The sequence below is a fragment of the Oncorhynchus masou genome, chromosome 23 (assembly GCF_036934945.1).
Source record: "Oncorhynchus masou masou isolate Uvic2021 chromosome 23, UVic_Omas_1.1, whole genome shotgun sequence".
Lineage (NCBI taxonomy): Eukaryota > Metazoa > Chordata > Actinopteri > Salmoniformes > Salmonidae > Oncorhynchus > Oncorhynchus masou.
The window spans coordinates 20,446,519-20,472,229 of record NC_088234.1 but is presented as its reverse complement, the minus strand read 5'-3'; the positions used below and the strand labels follow the sequence as shown (position 1 = coordinate 20,472,229).

General features: G+C 43.7%; 1 protein-coding gene across 1 annotated transcript; it reads right to left on the bottom strand.

Moving 5' to 3' along the window:
- Positions 1-1,022: 1,022 nt before the first annotated feature.
- LOC135510527 (nucleotidyltransferase MB21D2-like) lies at positions 1,023-24,919 on the bottom strand. Its single transcript, XM_064931533.1, has 6 exons — positions 24,786-24,919; positions 23,774-23,988; positions 9,294-9,478; positions 8,897-9,091; positions 8,406-8,789; positions 1,023-7,776 (listed from the first exon to the last, which is right to left on the bottom strand). Exons 2-6 carry the CDS (start codon positions 23,973-23,975, stop codon positions 7,171-7,173), a joined length of 1,572 nt encoding a protein of 523 aa, XP_064787605.1. The 5' UTR covers positions 23,976-23,988; positions 24,786-24,919; the 3' UTR covers positions 1,023-7,170.
- Between the last annotated feature and the right edge of the window lie 792 nt (positions 24,920-25,711).

Here is a 25,711-nt window from a genome sequence, read left to right as displayed (position 1 = left end):
CCAAACCGGAGGATTTTTACACATCATAACACGTTTTATCCAAAAGCTACTTATTATACATTATAGAGCATATTGTTGGTGTCCTGGAAAAAACCTTTCAGGATTTTTTTTAATTTTCTTCAAGTCCAAAAGGTTTTTCCAGGACATTAATGGAAGTTCACAAGGTGTTTCGAATGACGTGTTACTCCTAGGAGTTAGAAAACTCAACATTCAGGGGGATGACTACTTTCAATGTGAGACTTATTTTCCCTGGACAGCTACAAAATGTAGCCCATGAATAGATCAAAAGCATCCATCAGAACCTTAACATTCCTCTAGCACTGTCCCAGATCTGTTCATGCCAACCTAACATGCTGACCAACCTGCCCCATCGCGTGCGCTTCAAAATAAATGTACACATACATGGTATTCAATCATTTGCACCCACACTGCTCGCGAGCATCAACAAGCTTCTGCGTAGCCAGGAGCTAAAATAGGAATTGATTCACTTTTTGTGATGCTTGACGCACTGCAAGTCATTCTTCTCGCATCTCCTCATTGGATTTTAGGAGCATATACCCACGTAGGTGATTAAAAGATTAACTGACGCCCCCACTCCAGTTGGTGGTGGTAACGCACCTTAAAGTTGGTTGCCAACAACCATATGAAGTCCAAAGAAGTCTGAAGGAGAGATTACTAGAAACAAAACGCGGTTTACCCTTTAATCTGTGCATGAATTGTCGGAGGGCATTGTTATTTTACCTGAAATGCACAACCCAATGTTTATATCCCAGGACAAATTAGCTAGCAACAGCAAGCTAGCTAGATAAATTGACAAATGTTTAATGCTTTTCGAACTGTCCTCAGATTAATATATTTGCTTGAGTTAGTTTAGATATTTCAACCAAAACCAACCATTTTTCAACCAAAATCAACATGCGTGCGGTCTAGTCAGCATGTTAAGAGTTGGCTATACAGCACAGACAGACAGACAGTCTACAAGGAAGTTGCATACAGAGTCAAAAGGAAGTTGTACAGACCCATAGTGATCAAGATGTAGATTTATTACATGCTACAGCAGTACCATCACTGATCATCATTCAACACAACCCAGAGAAAATAAATACAGCAAAACATTCATGATAAAGTTAATTTGCACTTTATGAAGGAAGAGGAAGTAGAAAGTAGTCAAGTTTTAAATGGCAAATATTTCCAGATATGGGGTGGAGTCATTGACGATATTGCAGCTCTTTTATATGGTAATTCAGTCAGGATTTGCATGGAAAACTTTTTTTCAACTATATTTTAATTAATTGAGTGAGTCAAGGAGGTAACATTGGTTACATTCATTATTTGTTCATTTTCAATCAAAAACAATTATCAGTAGTTTAAGCACACAATAATATAACATTTAGTAGTTTTAGCAGTACAATTACCTTATATTGCTGAAAACAGCCATGTCTGCAGCAGATAGTCCATTAGAAGTTAGATTGGGTAAACGATTGCATAGCACTGCTGCTGTTAACTTTTGACCTTGACATTCGGCACCAGTATCAAATTGTGTACGTTTCCATTTATCACAGATAGGCTAAAGCCTCATACTAATGTATATGCCTACTAACTAGGCAGTACACAGTGAGATACACCTGACATTGCATATTTCAAACGCTGGCACTGAATTTAAAACTTCAGGGGAGCATTCAGGAAGTCTGTCAATGTTCTAACAACTTCACTACAACGTTGAACTGTGGCGCGTTTAAAACTTAGGGAAGCATTCAGGAAGGAAAAACATGACAAAAGGAAGTCTCAACCATGCTGACAACTTGCATAAATGCTCAAGGCAACGTTCATGAACATTATTACAACGTCAGGCTGTGGTGTGTCGAAAACCACCACCTTGAAAGTGCTAGGACCACCCACCCACACACATATACTTCTATATTATACTTCTCATATTGATATCTCTTAATTTATTTAATACATTTTTTTGGATTGTGCTTATTTTGTTATATTGCTAGGTATTACTGCACTGTCGGAGCTAGAAACAAGCATTTCGCTACACCTGCAAATCTGTGTACACGACCAATACACTTAATTTGATTACTTTGCAGTTTACATACCCGCACTCAACTCTATCCTCGGGGTGTTCATCCTTCTGTATTGTCAGCAACACTACATTCTTTGGTTTGTCAAGGTGTCCTTTTCATTCATACACTCACCTGTACCAAGGCTATAAAGAACAGAAGCACCCACACAATTCATCAGTAGCTCCTAATTCACTCCACTAACAGAAGCTATTCAAAAACAGTATCAATACTGATATAGTAGTACTGTACCCAATATATGCAGTACCAATAAAGTAGTGATTCTATCACATTCCAGAGAATATAGAATATCAAATCAAAGAAAAGTTTTCAAAGACCTGTAGCATTCACAAGGCCGTAGGGCCAGACGGATTACCAGGACGTGCACTCCGAGCATGCGCTCACCAACTGGCAAGTGTATTCACTAACATTTTCAACCTGTCCCTCACTGAGTCGGTAATACCAACATGTTTTAAGCAGACCACCCTAGTCCCTGTGCCGAAGAACACGAAGGTAACCTGCCTAAATAACTACCAACCCATAGCACTCACGTCTGTAGCCATGAAGTGCTTTGAAAGGCTGGTCATGCCTCACATCAACAGCATCCTCCCAGATACTGCACCAACAGATCCACAGATGACACAATCTCTGTTGACTCCACACTGCCCTTTCCCACCTGGACAAAAGGAACACCTATGTGAGAATGCTAGTCATTGACTACAGCTCAGCGTTCAACACCATAGTGCCCTCAAAGCTCATCACTAAGCTAAGGACTCTGGGACTAAACACCTCCCTCTGCAACTGCATCCTGGACTTCCTGAAAGCATGTAAAACTGTTTTAGAATATAGATATACTTTAAACTGACCCAAATCTTATAGGAAAGAAATGCTGGAGTCAATTTCAACTCTTTAAACATCTTGCCTACCCTTACCCCCCAGGTGGTAAGGGTAGGCAACACCACATCTGCCATGCTGATCCTCCACACAGGGGCCACTCAGGGGTGCGTGCTCAGACCCCTCCTGTACTCCCTGCTCACCCATGACTGCATGGCCAGGCACGAAGCCAACACCATCATCAAGTTTGCCGACGACAACAGTGGTAGGCCTGATCACCGACAACGACGAGACAGCCGATTGGGAGGAGGTCAGAGACCTGGCCATGTGGTGCCAGGACAACAACCTCTCCCTCAATGTGATCAAGACAAAATGAGATGATTGTGGACTACAGGAAGAGGACAGAGCACACCCCCATTCTCATCGACAGGGATGTAGTGGATCAGGTTGAGAGCTTCAAGTTCCTTGGTGTACACCAACAAACTATCACGGTCCAAACACACCAAGACAGCCGTGCTTCTACACTTGCATTGCTTAATGTTTGGAGTTTTAGGCTGGGTTTCTGTACAGCAGTTTGAGATATCAGATGATGCAAGAAGGGCTATATCAATAAATTTGATTTGAAGAGGGCACGATAAAGCCTATTCCCCCTCATGAGACTGAAAAGATTTGGCATGAGTCATCAAAAAGTTCTACAGCTGCACCACCGAGAGCATCCTGACTGTTTGCGTCACTGCCCGGTATGGCAACGGCTCGCCCTCCGATCGCAAGGCACTAGAGGGTAGTGCGTACGGCCCAGTACATCACCAAGCTTCCTGCCATCCAGGACCTTTATACCAGGCGGTGTGTCAAATGGCCCTAAAAATGTTCAAAGACTCCAGCCACCCTAGTCATCGACTGTTCTCTCTGCTACCACACGGCAAGCGGTACCGCGGAGCCAAGTCTAGGTCCAAAAGACTTAACAGCTTCTACTCCCTAAACAGCTAATCTAATGGCTACCCAGACTATTTGCATTGTCCCTCCATCCTGTTTTACACTGCTACTCTCTGGTTATTATCTATGTATAGTCACTAACTCTACATACATATTACCTCGACTAATCGGTGCCCCCGCACATAGTCTGTACCGGTACCCCCTGGGGTACTGCTGCTCTTTAATTATTTGTTCACTTTATTTCTTACTTATCTATTTTTTACCTAAGACTTATTTTTCTTAAAACTGCTTTGTTGTAAGGTTACACCTGTTGAACTCGGCACATGTTATTTGATTTAGTGTTCCGATGATGCTCGATTGATGTCCACCATGACGTTCCACTAATGATATTCAACAAGCACCTCTGATACTCTGTGCGTCTTAAATGGCACCCTATTCCCTATACAGTGCACTACTTTTGACCGGGGGACCATGGGGCAGAAGTGCACTATATAGGGAATCGGGTGCCATTTTGGACACACCCTCAGTCTAAGCTAATGCCGATTAGAGCCAATCTGATGATGGAAAGGTGTTGATACTGTTTGTATTCAGGAGATGTGACTTCCACTCATTGGATGGGAAGTTATAGAAGGAAAACGAGAGGAGACACGCAGCTATATAATGAGAACACGAGACAGATATACAACGAGACAGACAAGCAGCTGTCCCAGTTCCCAGCAGCCCCATCCTTTACCACTAATCTGTACAAAGGGCCAGAGGCTGGCCCGTCTCCCCATCCAACACATCTGGGTGGACAAGATAAGGCCCCCCAAGTCTCTCACACAGAGAGAGAGAGAGGAGGGCACAAGGGGATGTGGAATGGAGGCTAGCACATTGGGTGTTTGTGTCCTGCTGTGCATTTGTTCCTGTTCCATCTCTCTGGATCTTTAACTCTCCATCAGCACATTTAAAGAGCTTGATCAGTGGTCCGATCACACACAGCTTATTAAAACAGGCAAACCAAGCAGAAGAGCGAGAGAGGGACCATTACAAAACCAGTCAAGTTTCCTCCAATTAAAATCTGAGACAAGACAAAAAGCTTTTCCTCTGAGTTGCAACCACAAACCATGAAAACCTCCCCATCTTCATACACAAAAGTGGAACAAAGAAAATAGCCCTTACACAAGCCTCATACAGATGACATGATGTAGCCTAGCCAAGCCATGGCAGTGCTTTCATTTCGTAACATGAAGACGAGAATACAATCGAGCAGTGTGCCAACCATTTCAGCAGCTAACACTACCTCTCCTCCTTTCCGGACCAATATAGGTAGTTTGTTAATATCATACAACATGTAATGACCACATCCCACCATTAAAGCCCCAATGTAAACTGTACCATGGTACACATTTTCAGAAGGGACTGTAAGAAAATAACTGAATCAAAGTTTATAGCCCCTGTGATATTACTCTTATTTGATGATAAACTGCTGCTTCAAGCTTTCATGGGATAAAGGGAAAGGGGGATAACTGGTCAGTTGTACAACTGAACGTCTTCAACTGAAAATGGGTGTTCCGAATTTAACCCAACCCCTCTGAATCGAGGCAAGTTGATGAGGTGACCGCTGAGGGGCATGTTGGTCTGGAAGGTAAAGGTGGGGAATATGAGCGTTAAAGACAAAATCCACCCAAAACCACTAATTGGTATAATTTACAGTGTTAAATAACACTGTGTGAGATCAATATTTCTGGTGAACAAATGTTTCATTTTGTCGTTATAATAAGGTTGGTAGCAACATGTGTAAATCTGTTGCAGCTCAGATCGACAACCAAACCCACAATGCAATGCTACCTCTATGGCCTGGCTGGCTGGCTAGCTTGGTCGGTAGCTAGCTAACAAGCGTAGCTAGACACAACAACAGCAAAGGCAATATCAGCATGTGAAGTAACGAGTTGGCTGTAAAAATCACCTAACCTGCACTATGAATTGAGGAGTATACAATCTCACCATGTTCAACCTGCAGATCGATGTACCTCAGAGAGAGGAGTCTGACATTCGCAACGGCACCATACAATGCACTGAAGAAGCAGACAAATAGGAGAAATGTGGTGGACCCTCTTATAAGACATTCCGAGGTAGGAATATTGCAAAACTATGATCATTGGCTAATTTGAGAGAAAATAACCTCCTGCGACATGACATCAAGCCAGTATTGAAATGTGACATGCATGATAGACGTTTTCGCGATCGAAAAGTCGTATTCAAATTAACTTCCAGTGTAGTGAGAGCGGCTTTATTTCGGTCTGCTTGAACTGCAATAGCTCAGATAAACATGAAATTACCCCGGGAAGACAGATAACGTCGCTGAGATGAACAAAAATAATATAGCATTAAAAAAAAATAAATGGGTGAATCTTTCCTTTAAGAGTACAGACTGACTCTGGGTCAGTGAGTACAGATACCTTTCTTATGGGGTGGTAGATTGAAGAAGCAAAGGCTCCCCGAAACACCCATCCAGTGGCTCTTTGGTGTGTTACGTCACATAGTAAGTGTTGAAACGGAAGGACAACCCTGTGTTATACCATTCAAGATCGATCGAGGGGAACCATAACCCTCCCAGAGGGAGTCTGGAGTCACATAGAAAAACAATGAACAATGTTAAAAATACCTGAGAGAGAGGGGGAGAGAGAGAAAGAAAGCATGAGAACGAGAGGGGCAGAGAGCAAACAGAAAAAGGGATAAAACATATAGAAAGAAAATACTATTTGTTCAAAGACATTGCCCCACACCAAATTACATTCAGTTACATCATAGTTGAATATAAAACAAAATGGAGAATCCTGGTACTATCACCCACTTTGATTGGGCAGGGGGGGGAAAGGGGCAAATACAGTTTCTCATTAGTGTGGAGAGAGGAGAAATCCTTTGGGTAACCAATGCCATTGAATGGGAGCAGCAGCAGGCTTTCTTCATTCTAAAGCGGTTCTTTATTCTAAAAAAAACCATTGTTACAGCAAGCTCATAAAAGAGCAGCAGTCTCCGTGGTAACTCAAACATTTTTCCTGTGGTGAGGTCTCTTTATGACATCACTCACTGCTAAATGGATAGAAGAGTGTTGGTTTCTCTAGCCTAGGGCTCTCTCGGGTCAGCCTCCTGCTCCTGGGAGTGTGCAAAGGTGTTTTTGGTAGTGTCATAGTTCAGCAGCGTCGTTAGCATCATTGTCTTTAGCCTCCAGGAGGGGGTGGGATAGGAGAGCAGTGAGGCTCTGTAGTGTTTTGACTCTCGAGCCATCCTAGTTGACTCGCCGTTTTACATGTGTTTTGAAGAGAGTGTGTGTCGATAGCACACCATTACTCTCAGGTCAGTAGAACTTGTCATCGATGCGGAAGTGCGGCCTTGTGACATCATCGGGGTTGAGAAAAACAGAAATCGACTTCCCAGGGTTCTCGGTCACCAGCTGCTGCAGCCTGGCAGCCAGTTTGTCGTCCGAGGGCGAGATGATGCCGCTGGCCGGGTAACCTTGCCTGGGCGACCCTCCGTGCCCGTTGGTCGCGCCCGCCGCTTCGCTCTTCAGCTGGCTCGCCTGTCTGGCCTGGTCCAGGGCCGCCCGTAGGTGCTCGGTCGGGTCAGACCGGACATGGGCCAGCTTCCGGGCCACCAGCAGGGCTTGGCTGTCCAACAGGTGCTCCAGCATGTTGCACTGGGGCAGAAAGTAGTTGGGACAGTTCTTACCCAGGATGCAGTGGGCCAGATCATCCAGGAGGCCCAGGAGGAGGCGGGCGGGGGTTTCTGGGTCAGGCGAGGAGAGGTAGGCGGGCGGTAGGCGGTCACAGGCCCAGAAGAGGAGGGTGCGAAGGTGGTAGGGGCTGAGGCCAGTGCGGGGGCGAGCCAGGAGGCGGGAGAGGACAGCCTTGGCAGCCTGGAAGGCCTGGGCCATGGGGTACGGGATGCACTTCTTCAGCTGCACCTGGAGACAGACATGACAGGAGACAATGATATGGCAGCCAGGTCACTTTATTAATCCCACGAGGGGTAATCAGATTTGTCACCAGCAAGACGCAAACAGCATTAACAGACGGTTCACATGCATGCCCCAGAAACACAGCCCGGATCGATGTTATACCGAGTCATTTTCAACAGTACTTGAAGACCGTTAAGAACCTTACTACTTTCATATTTAAAAGTTCAAAATGTTCCACCGGTAAGTGAACTTGTACTTCCGCTCAGTTTTATTTAACGGTAAAGTCAGTGGTGCACAAAGTAAACACCAGAATAGGACGGACTTCGGCAACAACTAAGAGTACGACACAGAAGGCTAAAACTTTTATGCTGTTTTGGTCCCGCAGCTATCATGTTGCAGCAGCATGAAACACACCCGTGCACATACTCTGGGTGAGTGCATCGAGTTTATCTGCAATTCTTTTGGCTGCTTGTGGCAATTACATACCGCTGAGTTTCAGTTGAACAAATTAGGCTAGCTAGCCATTGTTGTCCAGCAGAAATCCCATGCCCAATCAAACTAACTATACAGCTATTCAAAAGAAGATGCTACCCGATGGTTAACTAGCCAACTACAACGTGCAGCTAGCTACCCACCTCGCTGCGTGAGAAGGCCAGCCTCCACTCCCGGTCAGGCCTCCCCCCCAGCGGAGCCGGGCAGGGCAGCAGGTAGAACCCAGAGATGGCCTCCTCCTCTGTGATCTTCCCGTCCCAGAAGTGATTGGCCGTCAGCCAGCCCTGGGCCACGGCGGGCCAGCCCCGGAAGGACACCACTGGCAGCAGGTCATAGAGCACCCGGCTGGAGCCCGCCTGGAGGATGAGGGTGGTCAGGGGCCCGTTGCGTTCCAGCCTCTCTGGGACGGGGATGCCTCTCTTGGGGGAACGCCTCAGCTCGTCCACCGCCTCACCCACCACTGCCCAGAACCAGTCAGCCACCAGTGCCGGGGACATGTAGCAGCCATCCAGAGACTGGTGGGGCGACTAGAATCAAATACAAATTGAACTTCATTAAAAGCACTGCAACACACCTTACAGTAAAATACAAAACTAAAAGCGCTAAAAGAGAAGAACATTAGAAAAAGCATTACGTAGAGGGAGGGGGGGACGGCACCAGAGGCTTTGTGACCCATTTCCCTTTTCTCTTCCTCATCATCATCGTCAGGGGGTGAGTCTGTCTCCTCCTGGCAGCAGATCCTCCATCTTGCCTGGGTGTTGGGGTCGCAGAGCCGCAGGGAGAGCCAGGAGTGGCAGGGGGCCGACTGGCGCATGTCCAGGGTGACCGGCTGGTTGACATTAGAAGAAACAATACTTCATTACACCTTTTCCTGAGAAAACACTAGTATTTGCTTTGCATCAAACTTCATATGACACTAGATAAAAAGGTTTTAAAAAGGGCACAGTAAAAACGTCACATCACAACTTAATATCAATAAGATACATACAAAACAAATTAAACGTTTCCCATTCCTTCCGTATTGCACCAACCTGGTTGCGATCATGGAGCTTGAGGGCGGGCACCAGGAGAGTGAAGTCCAGGTCGAAATCGGCCCCCTTGGCGTAGTCCCCCAGCTCCTCTGGGTTTAGGTCTAGAACCCCCTCCCTGGCACCCCCAGACAGGAGCAGGTACTCATTGGCCACCGGGAGACGCTGGTCCACCTTCTGTACAAGGCCTGGAGGAAGAAAACACAAAGAATGAGCATAATATGAAATTCTAAAAGCAGACCTTGAGCAGTTCTTCTTGGTCAGAAGCAAATGCATTGCATACATTCAAAGTATTCATGAAAAAGCGCAGTAGTGATACTGACAAAAGTATGTGTGAACCATTTCAGGAAGCTACGCGTATGTCACACGTCACTACTTCACAGGAGAGCCATTTGAACGTACATTTATTATTTTATTATCCAAATGAGTTTTTTTTTTAAGAAATGCCTTCTGGAACATGTAAACTTTCATGTGCTTTAATAACAACGCTGAGCCATAGTTGCTCCTAAATGTTTCCACTTCACAATAACAGCTCTCACAGTTAACCGGGGAAGCTGTAGCAGGGATTTTTTTTTTGACAAACTGGCTTGTTGGAAAGGTGGCATCCTATGACGGTGCCACAGAGCTCTTCAGTAAGGCCATTCCACTGGCAATGTTTGTCTATGGAGATTGCATGGCAGTGTGCTCAATTTTATACACCTGCCAGCAATGGTTGTGGCTGAAATCCACTCATTTGAAGGGGTGTCCACATACACTATATATACAAAAGTATGTACAAGGGTGAACATGAGTGGGGTAAACACCTACACAATGAAACAAGTACATTTGACTCATTTCAGGAAACTAGGCGTCTGTCGCACGTCACTACATCACAGGAGAGGCATTTGAACGTAAACATCAATTTTTTATCAAAAAGCAACATTTTGGGCCAGAAATGCCTTCTGAAACATGTAAACTTTCATGTGCCTTAAACGTGTAAGCCCACCTGTGAATTTAAATTGTTAACCTGTCTGGGAACGGGGTTCCGCTAGCAGAACCCCTCGCCAACAGCCAGTGAAATTGCAGGGCGCCAAATTCAAAACAACAGAAATCTCATAATTCAAATTTCTCAAACATACTCGAAAAAAAATGGTGCCTCATACTCGTTTTTGTCCAACCACTTCCTGGTTGGATTTTCTCAGGTTTTCACCTGCCATATGAGTTCTGTTATACTCACAGACATCATTCAAACAGTTTTAGAAACTTCAGTGTTTTATATCCAATACTACTAATAATATGCACATATTAGCATCTGGGACTGAGTAGCAGGAAGTTTACTCTGGGCACGCTTTTCATCCAAAAGTGAAAATGCTGCCCCCTTGCCCAAACAGAACCTATTGGAACTCGAAGGGCAGTATTTCATTTTTGGATGAAAAAAACATTCCCATTTTAAACAAGATATTTTGTCACGAAAAGATGCTCGACTATGCATATAATTGACAGCTTTGGAAAGAAAACACTCTGACGTTTCCAAAACTGCAAAGATATCTGTGAGTGCCACAGAACTGATGCTACAGGCGAAACCAAGATGAAACTTCAAACAGGAAATGAGCAAAATTTTTGAGGCGCTGTTTTCCAATGTCTTCTTATATGGCTGTGAATGCGCCATGAACGAGCCTACACTTTCTGCCGTTTCTCCAAGGTGTCTGCAGCATTGTGACGTATTTGTAGGCATATCATTGGAAGATTGACCATAAGAGACCACATTTACCAGGTGTCCGCCCGGTGTCCTGCGTCGAAATTGGTGCGCAATCTTCAGCTGCAAGTATTCTTCCATGTGATTTCAGAGGAGAAAGCAGACTTCCACGAACGATATATCAACGAAGAGATATGTGAAAAACACCTTGAGGATTGATTCTAAACAACGTTTGCCATGTTTCAGTCGATATTATGGAGTTCATTTGGAAAAAAGTTTGGCGTTTTGATGACTGAATTTTCGGGTTTTTTTGGTAGCCAAACGTGATGTACAAAATGGAGCGATTTCTCCTACACAAAGAATCTTCCAGGAAAAACTGAACATTTGCTATCTGACTGAGTCTCCTCCTTGAAAACATCCGAAGTTCTTCAAAGGTAAATGATTTTATTTGAATGCTTTTCTGGTTTTTGTGAAAATGTTGCCCGCTAAATGCTATGCTAGCTATCAATACTCTTACACAAATGCTTGTTTTTCTATGGTTGAAAAGCATATTTTGAAAATCTGAGATGACAGTGTTGTTAAGAAAAGGCTAAGCTTGAGAGCTAGCATATTTATTTCATTTGCGATTTTCATGAATAGTTAACGTTGCGTTAGGGTAATCAGCTTGAGGCTGTATTCACGATCCCGGATCCAGGATGGGTACTATCGAGAGGTTAAATTACAAGCCCAGCTGATTTAGCCACAGAAAAAGATAGGTGGGGGAAAAAAAGATCCGTGGGAAAAAGTTGGACTACTTTCTGGAGGACGATCGTGTCATGCTGACCCTCTCTGACACTGAAAATGAATCAGACGATAAGGAAATACCTGATTTAGGTTAGAACATTTTTCATTGAACCAGACATTGTGGAGTCTTCTGATGACAGTGATGGGGAATAAACAGTTATGGTTCATTAGCTAGCTAGGTAACATTTGCATTGCTAATTATAGCCTAATTTTGAACCTAGTTGGTTAGCTTTAGCTACCTGCAGATTCATACTACAGCATTTTGTGAATGTGGCTAGCTATGACAATCAGTTTGTATTGCTAGTAATGTATGAGCTGAGATTATTTAGCTAGCTAGCTAGCTAACTTGCATGATTAAACAAAAACAAAATTCACTTTGCCAGATGATTTCATGACCCATCAAGTTAGCCAGGGAGTGATTACAATGTCATAGCTAGTCACAACTTGTAACCATTTCACTGTACCTTTCACACAGTCTATCCTGTGCATGTGACAAATAAAATGTAGATTTGACCAGAGACAGTAATGTGAAGCACATGACCTACACAAACGTCGGATTACGATATAGGCCAAGATAGTGTATTTTTACTACAACTCGCCACTTTTAGTTGTGAAATCTTTGGTTGTTAACTGCACGACCTTACTCTGTTGAGCATATGGCCTCACATGTAAATCCTTAAAGAGATCGGAGGGGCTAAAGCTTACTAGGATGTGAATCCGGCTGAATGGGTGGGAACAAAGAGGTAAAAACTGAACCAAAACCTTTTCAAGGGCAATTTCTCAAAAGTGGGGTTACAAGTTGATCAACTTTCAAAGCAGAATTACTTTCCCATTGCTCCTCAACAGCAGTGTATGATATTCCCTTTTGTAGCAGAGTCTGTAGTTTTATCCAATGGAAAATAAAAAATGGAATGTTGCTACATAAGACTGACCATAGTTGCTGGGTCTACACAGCTCCCTTCGTGACTGCGGCTGGTAGCCTAGTGGTTAGAGTGTTGGGCCAGTAACCGAAAGGTTGCTGGATAGAATCCCGAGCTCTGAACAAGGCAGTTAACCCACTGTTCCCCGGTAGTCCGTCATTGTAAATAAGAATTTGTTCTTAACTTCTTGGTGACAGGGGGCAGTATATTCACCTCCGGATGAAAATCATGCCCAAATTCAACTGCTTGCTACTCATGCCCAGAAGATAAGATATGCATATTATTAGTAGATTTGGATAGGAAATACTCTGAAGTTTCTAAAAACTGTTTAAATCATGTCTGAGTATAATAGAACTTATTTAACAGGTGAAACCCTGAGGACAAACCATTCAGATATACATTTATATTTTTTTGAGGTCACTCTTTTCAATAGTATTTCATTGGGAATCCAGATTTCTAAGGGACCTTCTTGCAGTTCATATCGCTTAGACTGGATGTCAACAGTCTTTAGAAATTGGTTGAGGTTATTCCTTTGTGTAATGAAGTACGGCCAACTTGAACAAGGGTCACTTGAAGTGTACTGTTAGATAGAGGCACGTGACGAGAAAGCATGCTACAGTTTGTTTTCTTCCTGTATTGAACACAGATCATCCAGTCTTCAATTTCATCGATTATTTACATTAAAAAATACCTAGAGTTGTATTACAAAAGTAGTTTGAAATGTTTTGGCAAAGTTTACAGGTAACTTTTGAGATATTTTGTAGTCACGTTGCGCAAGTTGGAACCGGTGTTTTTCTGGATCAAACGCGCCAAATAAATGGACATTTAGGCCAACCCGGGCTTTCCACTCCAAGAGGGAGTCTTTACTGAATACAGCCAGACTGACTGTGCAAACTGCTTAGACAGAGGGGGAAAGGAGTGGGAGACTGAGAGAAAAAAAATGTGTAGCTTAATTTTCATCAAATGAGAACAGAAGTGCCATGCTATCATTTGGCAAGTAAATAAGATAACAATGAAAAGGCAAGTTTTTCAGGGGGCAAAAAACAATGAATTTGAAAAGAGTTTATGAAGAATACTGCAGCCAATCAAGTACTTAGCTGTGTTCTCAACTATGGTAGCTCTAAATCTAGGCTGTTTTTTTTCTACAGAGTGTGTATTGACAGAAAAGGACACAATGAGCGCAGAGAGTGTACAGAGCACCAAGCAATAGTCAGATAGAGAAATCAAATGTCAGTTCCTCTCCCCCCAAAAAATTTGAGAAGCCAAGTACAGCTGAGGTCGAGAAAATATCTTACAGACAGGCAAAGGGCAGAGTTGGCGAGCAGGAACTTCCTCTGATTTGTTCTCGATACAGTTGATCAATTGGGTCAAATGGGGAGCAGAGATCTTTGTCTCATCTCTCCAGTAGCTAGTGTGGTGCTCAGAGAGGAGAGGGTAAAAGAGAGAGATGGGGAAGGAACGAAAGAGCACGATGGGGAAGGAGACAGAAGAGAGGGAGACAGACTCTCCACTAATGAGGCCCTGGATGTTAGTCTGTTTGACCCGGAGGAGATGTGAGACTGTTCCAGAGAACACAATCTACATTCTAATCCCATGGGCCACTTACTGTCTCCTTTGCGCATACAGAAACACAGGCAAAACATGACGTACATGGAAACAAGTCTACAAAGGTTGTGGCCAACAGTTTAGGTTACATCATTTTAGGTGAGGTCCAAAAAAGCTTTGGAGCTTGGATGAGAAACTCTACAGTAAGGACCACACTAGCCTAGTTTTCAAAACTAAAAAGCCCCTCTGTGTTTGAGGAGTACTAAAATTAACGAATCCATTTGTAATTTAAAACAGCCCCAGTGTGATGCACCCAGCTAACTGGGAGGTCACACACACCACACACAGCAGGTAACTGGGAGGTCAATCATAGCGGATCTCATTTCCATAGAGTCAGTCTGGGAACTGTGACGATTAGCACTGGAGAGCTGCCCAAGATTGCAGTCTCACACACAAAATGTCACACTGACAAACTCCCCATAACGGACAGTGCAGAGAGTGATGAAAACCTTTGAATCACCATTCAAAGTGTGTTGCCATGTTCAGATTCACAGTAGCGTAGCCTATATGGTGCTACAGTATAAACATAGTAATGTCATTCCGGGGGAGAGGGGGATGCAGAGTAAAAGAGAGGAGAGGGGGATGCAGAGTAAAAGAGAGGAGAGGGGAATGCAGAGTAAAAGAGAGGAGAGGGGAATGCAGAGTAAAAGAGAGGAGAGGGGAATGCAGAGTAAAAGAGAGGAGAGGGGAATGCAGAGTAAAAGAGAGGAGAGGGGAATGCAGAGTAAAAGAGAGGAGAGGGGAATGCAGAGTAAAAGAGAGGAGAGGGGAATGCAGAGTAAAAGAGAGGAGAGGGGAATGCAGAGTAAAAGAGAGGAGAGGGGGATGCAGAGTAAAAGAGAGGAGAGGGGAATGCAGAGTAAAAGAGAGGAGAGGGGGATGCAGACTAAAAGAGAGGAGAGGGGAATGCAGAGTAAAAGAGAGGAGAGGGGAATGCAGAGTAAAAGAGAGGAGAGGGGAATGCAGAGTAAAAGAGAGGAGAGGGGAATGCAGAGTAAAAGAGAGGAGAGGGGGATGCAGAGTAAAAGAGAGGAGAGGGGAATGCAGAGTAAAAGAGAGGAGAGGGGAATGCAGAGTAAAAGAGAGGAGAGGGGAATGCAGAGTAAAAGAGAGGAGAGGGGGATGCAGAGTAAAAGAGAGGAGAGGGGAATGCAGAGTAAAAGAGAGGAGAGGGAATGCAGAGTAAAAGAGAGGAGAGAGGGATGCAGAGTAAAAGAGAGGAGAGGGGAATGCAGAGTAAAAGAGAGGAGAGGGGAATGCAGAGTAAAAGAGAGGAGAGGGGAATGCAGAGTAAAAGAGAGGAGAGGGGAATGCAGAGTAAAAGAGAGGAGAGAGGGATGCAGAGTAAAAGAGAGGAGAGAGGGATGCAGAGTAAAAGAGAGGAGAGGGGAATGCAGAGTAAAAGAGAGGAGAGAGGGATGCAGAGTAAAGGACAAAGGGTAAGAGTAGCTGTGTAAATACATTGACACCCAATGGAAAAGTTGGGATGCCGGACAGTAGGCCTTAGCTTTAAAAATAATTAAAAGACAGGCCAAACTATCTAATCATTCGTGAAACACAGATCCTGCCAACAGAGAGCTTTTCACCAATTCAATTACGACGGAGCGCTTTCTCTGCGTTACACTCATTTTCTATTTTAAAGAGCAAACAATTAGCCCCAGACAGACATTATCAGCCATCTAAAGAGAATGTGCTTTCAGACAGAGGTGGATTAACACACACATGGAGTTGTCAGTCATAGGTGGGTTCTGCTGTGTGTGTGTTGCTTCCTGCCGACTCCAGTGTTTATGAATTCTCATTAAGCTTTTAAAAAAGGCCTTGCTCATTCTTTAAATAAAACAGACTGAGAAATTGTTCCCATTTTATCCGATTGGGTGTAATGTCTGGGATTGTTAGAGCGACGAGAAACCCTCTTTTGAAGCTGAAGAGGGTCAAAGGCTATCTAACACTGGGCAGCATAACCAAGGCTATTGAAAGGTGTGCATGTGTGATCCATAGAGTTCTGTAGTGCAGAGTTTAATAGAGCGATGGGTCGTGCCCAGGGACAGATCAGATTGGGCTATTAAAAATCTCAACACAATATGTCCCTTGGGTTTTCACACATGGCAAATGTCAAATTGCATTTCATGTAAATGTACATTAAAAGTGATTCACTAAATGAAGGGAGAGATAGCTGTAGCAGTTCAACCATATGACGGCACTCGCATGGTTAATTATCAGTTAGTCTTCAGTTAATGAGCTGTAACCTTCCTGCTGCCCATACGACCCTATACCAGAGGGACAGGGTCATATGGATAGGGTTGCTACACACACACAGAGCAGTTCATAGACGGGAGACTTGGTGTGCGTTAGCGAACGTAGGAGGTGATGCAGTCAGAACAACGATGGTGCTAGCGGAGCTGCTATGACAGTGAGTGACTAAGGCTAGTTGAAAAGTTTTAAGTTTTAAGTTCCTCGGCATACACATCACAGACAAACTGAATTGGTCCACTCACACAGACAGCATCGTGAAGAAGGCGCAGCAGCGCCTCTTCAACCTCAGGAGGCTGAAGAAATTTGACTTGTCACCAAAAGCACTCACAAACTTCTACAGATGCACAATCGAGAGCATCCTGGTGGGCTGTATCACCGCCTGGTACGGCAACTGCTCCGCCCTCAACCGTAAGGCTCTCCAGAGGGTAGTGAGGTCTGCACAACGCATCATCGGGGTCAAACTACCTGCCCTCCAGGACACCTACACCACCCGATGTTACAGGAAGGCCATAAAGATCATCAAGGACATCAACAACCCGAGCCACTGCCTGTTCACCCCGCTATCATCCAGAAGGCGAGGTCAGTACAGGTGCATCAAAGCTGGGAACGAGAGACTGAAAAACAGCTTCTATCTCAAGGCCATCAGACTGTTAAACAGCCACCACTAACATTGAGTGGCTGCTGCCAACACACTGACAGTGACTCAACTCCAGCCACTTTAATAATGGGAAATGAGGTAAATATATCACTAGCCACTTTAAACAATGCTACCTTATATAATGTTACTTACCCTACATTATTCATCTCATATGCATACGTATATACTGTACTCTATATCATCGACTGCATCCTTATGTAATACATGTATCACTAGTCACTTTAACTATGCCACTTTGCTTACATACTCATCTTATATGTATATACTGTACTCGATACCATCTACTGTATCTTGCCTATGCTGCTCTGTACCATCACTCATTCATATATCCTTTTGTACATATTCTTTATCCCCTTACACTGTGTATAAGACAGTAGTTTAGGAATTGTTAGTTAGATTACTTGTTGGTTATTACTGCATTGTCGGAACTAGAAGCACAAGCATTTCGCTACACTCGCATTAACATCTGCTAACCATGTGTATGTGACAAATAAAATTTGATTTGATTTGAAATCAATTCCCCCCAGACCCAACTCATCAGAACGCCCCCACCCCATGATCCAACTAGCAATTTAGACCAGACCCATGTACATTACGCACAACAGAAGAAAAAAATAGCAGCCCATAGATGGATGCACTCTTGGGTAAATAAATTAAACAAGCTCTAGTAAAAATATTTTTGGGGTTGTGGATTGTACTGTAGTATATGGAGTGGAATTACACACCACTGTCAAACCATGAAGCTGGGAGAGAACGCGCAACGGTGATAGTTCATTGATTTGTGCAGGACATGCAGCCTACAAAGTTACAATTACAGGATAGTTCATTTCAACTGATATTAAATTATAATAGGGCCTATTTAAATAATTAATAGGTTGACTCTCTCTTGCTCTCATAACATGGGACTAGAATAAGATCAAAAGAGTTGTCTTCACGAGAGCTTAATGTTTGTGGGTCTGAATAAATAACTGTCTGCTCTACGCGCCGCTCATTCTCGCTTTCTAACTGCACAAGTATTTTACATTCAACTAAAAAATAAATAAAAAAGAGCAAGCTTGCGACGCTATTCGAACAGTATATTAGTACATTTAAAAAATAAAAATAAAGTATTTAAAAATGTCCAAGCTATTATAGTCCAGCTTTTCCTGGGACTGCACAAGAGGAGAGCAGTGGTGTATATTCTGAACGCATCAGAGAACAGTAAGACATCGACTAGATGAGTTAGAAGCTTATGCATAGTAACCCATCATACATTAGCTTAACACAAGGTTAATACGGCATTGAATGTATTACCTGCGCAATGCATAGTTCCATATCTTTTTAAAAACAGAGCATATACATACAGGCTAAATGTACATATCACAGTGCAAGAAAAAAATAAGTTACCCGATTATGAAATGACAGGTGCGCTCAGTCAGAGCACGCAGTCAGAGCACGCAGTCAGAGCACGCAGTCAGAGCACGCAGTCAGAGCACGCAGTCAGAGCACGCAGTCAGAGCACGCAGTCAGAGCACGCAGTCAGAGCACGCAGTTTGAAAATCTCCCCAAAATGACAACGCAATAAAGAACGGTATTGTCGCTTTCGAGTGAGTACAACACTAGTCTATAGTGTAAACTACAGTGAACAGGTCTTCTAAATAAACGCTCAAAAGATCTGCGTTTTGAATGCATATTTCATTCAAACTGCATCTGGCCGAGGCCCGATTAGTCAACCATTTGGATCAGTGACGAGTCTACTCTTGACAGTTAATAACAAGGCCCAGAAATGCTATTTGAATGGAGTGCACTCCGGTTTAATTAAAGCAATGATATTAATGTGTAGCCTGCCTAGAGGCTATGCAGGAGCAAATTTATTGGTCACAAAAAAAGTAATCAGCTGATAAGATGATACATGAATAGTGAACTGCACTCCATACTGAGATGCACAGTGTCCCCGCGTGAGACCAACAATATTCTTTGGGAACACTCCAACGCTCTGTAGTGGTTTGCTCATGTCAAACGAGGCCGAACCGACCTTTCAGATTCTCTGGGAGAACTTCAACCAAAAGCCTGCGACACATGCGCCAAATTTTCATTCCCATATAAGCGACGGTACTGAACTCTTTCAAGGCGGCTTCATCTGAATTAACCTCAAGGGCTCCAGCGGGAGCTGCTGTGTCTGCCGGCTGCCAGAGCTACAGTGGACCGTAGGTATTTACAGCGACATTCCTCAAAAAGTATGCGAGTGGGAGCGACGCCCTGAGAACAGAAGTTATAAAATACAGACCAACTTGGGAGCAGTCAACACAACCAACCATTACCTGAACACAGGCTGAATGACAGTAGCTGCTACAGCCTAGCCCGTAGCCATAAAAACAATAACTCAACATTCAGTTCACATTCTGACAGTGAATGGGTTGGCATTCACTGACAGAAAAGCATGCTAGAACTCTTTAATCAATCTAGCTTGCTTGATTTTAGTGAAAAGTTACATTATCAAATATTATTCAACATGAAATAGATTATGACATTCAAAACCACTGTCAGAGGGACGAGCCGAAACGCAGACCACAAAAAACAAGCTCGGCGGGAAGAAACAAAACTGCTTGTTTGGGCGTTTTAGGCTTTCAGCCTCAACTCTGTGGGTCTGGACCTCTTAAGAGACAATGGCTGACTTGCGCCCCGTTCTTAGTTTTTGTCAGCTGAAAGTGAGATGGAGCTCCCCTCTTGTTTCCAACCCTCTGGCCTTCTTTGTGTTTGAATTAAACCGACGTTAAAGCCGTATTAAAAGGGGTTGCCGAGTGACGCAGCGGTCTAAGACACTGGATCTCAGTGCGAGAGGAGTCACTGCAGTACCTGGTTCAAATCCAGGCTGCATCACATCTGGCCGTGATCGGGAGTCCAATAGGGTGGTGCACAATTGGCCCAACGTCGTCCAGATTTGACTGGGGTAGGCCATCATTGTAAATAAGAATTTGTTCTTAACTGACTCACCTAGTTAAATAAAGGTTAAATGTAAAAAATAAAACATAGGCTTGTTTAATGAGCTCTGTGGGGAAGGCGAGGTCAGCCGTAGTCAGAGACACGGAAAAAGAGAATGTGCAAATCTGCATTTGCACTGTTCAAGTAAATCTGTTGTCAAATGTTATTTATAAATAAAATCTACGGATTTTGATTAAAATGTATGTCAAAGTTTAGAATCTGTAGAATTTGTCCTGTTGGTGAACCTTTGACCCAGTCTGAGGTCATGAGCAGGTTTTCATCAAGGATCATCTTTCCCTCAATCCTGATTAGTCTCCCAGTCCATGCCGCTGAAAAACATCCCCACAGCATGATATTGCCACCACCATGCTTCACTGTAGGGATGGTGCCAGGTTTCCTCCAGACGTGACACTTGGCATTCAAGCCCAATTGTTCAATCTTGGTTTCATCAGACTAAAGAATCGTGTTTCTCATGGTCTGAGAATCCTTGAGGTGCCTTTTGGCAAACTACAAGCAGAGCCTTTTACTGAGGAGTGGCTTCTGTCTGGACACTACCATAAAGGCCTGATTATTGGAGTGCTGCAGAGATGGTTGTCCTTCTGGAAGTTTCTCCCATCCCCACAGGAACTCTAGTGCTCTGTCAGAGGGACCATAGGCTTCTTGGTCACCTCCTTTCTACCCCGATTGCTCAGTTTGGCCAGGCAGCCAGCTCTAGGAAGAGTCTTGGTGATTCCAAACTTCTTCCATATAAGAATGATGGAGGCCACTGTGTTCTTGAGGACTTTCAATGCTGCAGAAATTATTTGGTACCCTTCCCCAGATCTGTGTCTTGACACAATCCTGTCTCGGAGCTCAAGGGACAATTTCTTCGGCCTCATGGCTTGGTTTTTGCTCTGACATGCACTGTCAACTGTGGGACCTTATATAGACAGGTGTGTGCCTTTCCAAATCATGTCCAATCAATTGAATTTACCACAGGTGGACTCCAAATCAAGTTGAGGAAGCATCTCAAGGTTGATCAATGGAAACAGAATGCACCGGAGTTCCATTTCGAAAAGGGTCTGAATACGTATGTAATTTAACGTCGTTTTTTTTTTTTATATAGATTTCCCGGTTTTCGCTTTGTCATTTTGGGGTATTGTGTGTAGATTGATGAGGAAAAACAAATTTAAATCAATTTTAGAATAAGACTAACTTAACAAAATGTGGGAATGTCAAGGGGTCTAAATACTTTCCGAATGCACTGCATCTCTACCTTAAACTGGCAGATTAAGGGGATTTATTTATTTATACGAATTAGATTTAACATCAACCTGGGGGGGTTTAAGCTACACCTCTACAATATCTAACCGTAAATAAGCTCAAATCACTTGTGGTATACAGACATGTTGTTAGACCAAGTATAAACCAGCCTTTGGTCATTATTCTACATTCCCACGACCCATAGAGTCATGTGGGAATTCTAGATCCATGTTTCCACAGGCATGCTATAGGCCAGCCTAACACTGTTTACTGAAGAGCTACCGGGTAAATAAGTGGCTTTTCCTTCCTTGGATCTGTCAAACTGTGGATCTGTTTCACTGTGTGGTGCAATGCATCGCCTCCTCTCTTCTCCCTCTCTGTCAGCACTGAATTCCCGGTGGGGAGCCTCCTGCTTCTCAAACTAGGCTAGAGAACTTTTACAAAGACCCAACTAGAAAAGAAAGTCAAACACACACACACGCGGGCTAACATGCACACGGATACAGTCACGTAGGCTACGTTTACACAGGCAGCCTAATTCTGATCTTGTCACTAATTGGTATTTAGCCCAATCAGATAAGCTCAGAAAAATATGTGATTTATATATATATTTTTTACCAGTGGGAAAAAGAGCTGAATTGGGCTGCCTGTGTAAACACAGCCATAGAGATGCACACACACAGACACCACTGCAAATGTTCCATATAAAGAGCTCTAGTAGTTGGGGAGATGTTTCCTTTCAACTGCCTGGGCTCCCTCTTCAAGGTTCTTCAAAAACACAGTGTCACAGTGCTACTTGCTAATGCACACACCGTGCATTTACAGATCATCTTAAATCCTACACTTCCCTGTCAAGGTGCAAATTGATATTTTTTTTCATGGCAAACAGTTGGAAATTAAAGAGTAGTCAGCCTGACTGACAACGGAGACAGTGACAAAGTGGATGAGTTAATTAATACAAAATAAATAGAAGAGAGGCAGGAAAGGGGGGGGGTGCACACCGTGAGGGCAGGGAGTGTCATTCAATCGGGATAGAGGGTTAAGTGTATGAGTGAGAGTGCAAAATGGTCGAGAGAGAGCGAGAGACCTATCTCATAGATGAGGGAGGACGGGAAGCCATGACGCTGGTTTTTAATTCAACAGTAATTCAAAAGTGTTAATGACAAACATTGTATTTACATTCCTTACACATGCTTCTCAGTCACCAGGCTTAATAGGATGATAATAGGCACAGATAACTGTTTTGAGGGGGGAGGAGGGGGGTTTCTCAGGCATGTACAAATTGAGAGTGAAGAGAGAAAGAGGGAGGAGAGAGAGAGTGAGTAGGGAGGAGAGAAAGAGATGAGGAGAGCAGAGGGAGAGAAGAGAGAGAGCTAGAGAGCGGAAAAGAGGACGCTAGGCTATCTAGTGCAGAAGTTGAGAGGCAGAGAGATACAGGAGGGTTGGCAGTAAACTAATCTAATATGACCGGATTAGAAGAAGGGGCTGTTATGATATTTTAGTGCAAACAATACTCACTGCCAATCATGGCTCCTATTCACAGCTATAGTTACAGGGGGGTGGACAGGGGAGTGGACTTAGTGCTAGTAAGCTTGTTTGTATTGTGCTTCCCACTCAAACTGCACATGATCAACAAACAGGCACAATAAGGAGGGGGGTAAGCAAAACAGAAAGAGAGAAAGAGAGATGAATAGAGTAGTAAAACAGAAGAAAGGGAAATAGAGGAGAGGATATGCGGCTCAAGAGAGGGAGGGATCCCAGCCAAAAGGGGCTTCGGTTCCAGTTGCACTGGGACAAGCGGAGAGGAGAGAGCGTAGGAGCAGGCAAAGGCAGGGCTTGAGGAACAGAGGGAGAGGAATAGTGCCACCTATTGGAAAATGAACCTCACTTCACCTGGCTGATAAGCATATTAGGACCTTGATCCATGACACAGAAAATAAACACAGCTGAGCCACCACCTTTCCTCTATCTGTACTTATCCACAACCACATTACTCACAATACGTTTTTATCAAGCACACAATAGGCCTCGGTCAAAGTCTTATACTGTATATGCGATTAATGGACCCGGTGTAAGGAATGTTCTTATGCACGACGCAAAGCAGAGTGCCTGGATCCAGCCTTTAGCCGTGGTATATTGGCCATATATCACAAACCTCTGAGGTGCCTTATTGCTATTATAAACTGGTTACCAACGAAATTAGAGCAGTAAAAATAAATGTTGTGTCATACCAGTGGTATACGGTCTGCTATACCACAGCTGTCCGCCAATCAGCATTCAGGGTTCGAAGCACCCAGCTTATAATGCTGTCTATATCAGTAGTGAATCAAAAATGTATTAACCCAAATGTAATAGCATATATAAAATACCTGTGGGTGAGTCTTACCCAGCATGTTGAAGATGAAGTCTTTGGCCGTGTGGACCTCGAGGGCGAGCTGGTCCCCGAAGTCCCCCTGCTCCAGGGTGACCAGCTCAGACACCTGGGCCGACAGCTGCTCCAGTGTGGCCCCCGACCGGAAGTCCACCTCAGTGGCCTTCTTCAACAGGGCCGGGGTCCGTGGGGCCACCGCACTCATCAGGGACTCCATGGTGAGTCACACCCTATGAAGGAGAGGGAGGGGGCAGACGGGTGTCAGGAATGTTTATCATGGAGGGGAGAGGACATTTGTTTGCATATTGTGTGTGAGAGGCAAACAAAGTGGATTGTAAACTTTGTTATTACACCCTCAGTCCTAGCACTGACTACTAGCTAACTGGATTAATTGGAATTCTGAGGGCGTGACACCAGGAACTTGGAGGGTTGTGAACCATTGTTATGATTATGAATCACACACACACATTGATTATTAGCTAATCATATCAACTATTTTACCTAGCTAGCTAACAGGTTAGACTAAGTGTCATTGTTTTGATCTGTTAATCCACAGTAAACGCAGACCTCAAATGAACATCAAAAGCAATATTAATCTCATACACTACGTATACAGTAGTAAAGCAGTGACAGCATAGGTGCTGTCCTCAAAACTAGGTCAATTAGCTAGCTAGTTAACTAACTGGCTAGCATGCTAATTAGCTGGCTAATTTATGAGTCGAACGTTAGCCAGTTATTCAGCTAGCTAGGAAGCAAGTTAAACTAATTTGCAGTTAACACAACAGCCATATTTGGATAACAGTTTAGACTTCCTAACTAGTTCAGATTATTCAGAGAGGACACCGGAGTCGATTTTCGATAATAAATTAGCTAGCTAGCCGGTTGGCGTGTTACCCACACAGGTGGAGGGAGATAAGTGCAACAACACAGCTGAGCTAGCAGCAAGCGAGACAGCGATTCCTTCACACACCGTTGCATTATTTGACTACATAAATACACATTTGAACAAGCGCGCGCGCACACACACCCTTAGCACGCAGGTCTGGTGAAGTTTCTTTGCTATCTTCCAGGTTTACTGTTTTGGACTTTATATTGAAATCCGACTTCTTCTACCGTCATTTCCAACAGGTCCTCTGCGCCACCTTCCCCCAAGCAACACAGAACCCGGAAATCACGGCCCTGCACTGAGAATCTTGGGATTAGTAGTGTTTGTAATATCGCCCCAAAACTACAAAGCTGATTTGAAGCCTATAATTACATTTGTGTCACTCTGAAGTTTTACTGCAGGGTTTACCGATGCTCGGTCCTGAGGCCCCACCTGGGTGCACGTTTTGTTTTTTACACTAGCACTACACAGCTGGTTAAAATAATCAAAGCTTGGTGCATGAGTTGGTTATTTGAAACAGCTGTGTAGTGCTGGGGGATTGGGAAACCCTGGACTACTGTAACGTGGATCACTTGAGATAAGGACAGTGCAGCACAGCCCTGGTCAAAGATTTGATAGGGTGCTATGATTATCAAATCTGTTGGAGTCTAATGCGATTAAAAATAAATCTAATACAATTAAAAATCAAGATGATTATTTCCCAATAGAACATGGTGGTTAACATGATTATGAAGCATTTGCATGCAATTAAAAGGACTATAATTTTTAATTTACATGATAATTCCAATGTCAATACAGCAAATGCTCTGGCAAACCAGCGACCAGCAAAAGAAGCACAACAGAAACCTGAAAACACCATTCAACTTGGAACTGAGTGAGTAATGTTTACTCTGAAGCTACTTTTAAAGCCAAGCAGAAAAATACATTAAAATTATATATTTTACTTTATAAGGGCTGAATGCTAAGTTAAGGCTACCAAGCTTGCTTGGACAGAACAGATCCGACTGCAACTTCAATTAGCAATTAGGTGTGAAGTGAGAGGTGTCAAAGCCCATGAGCCCAACAAT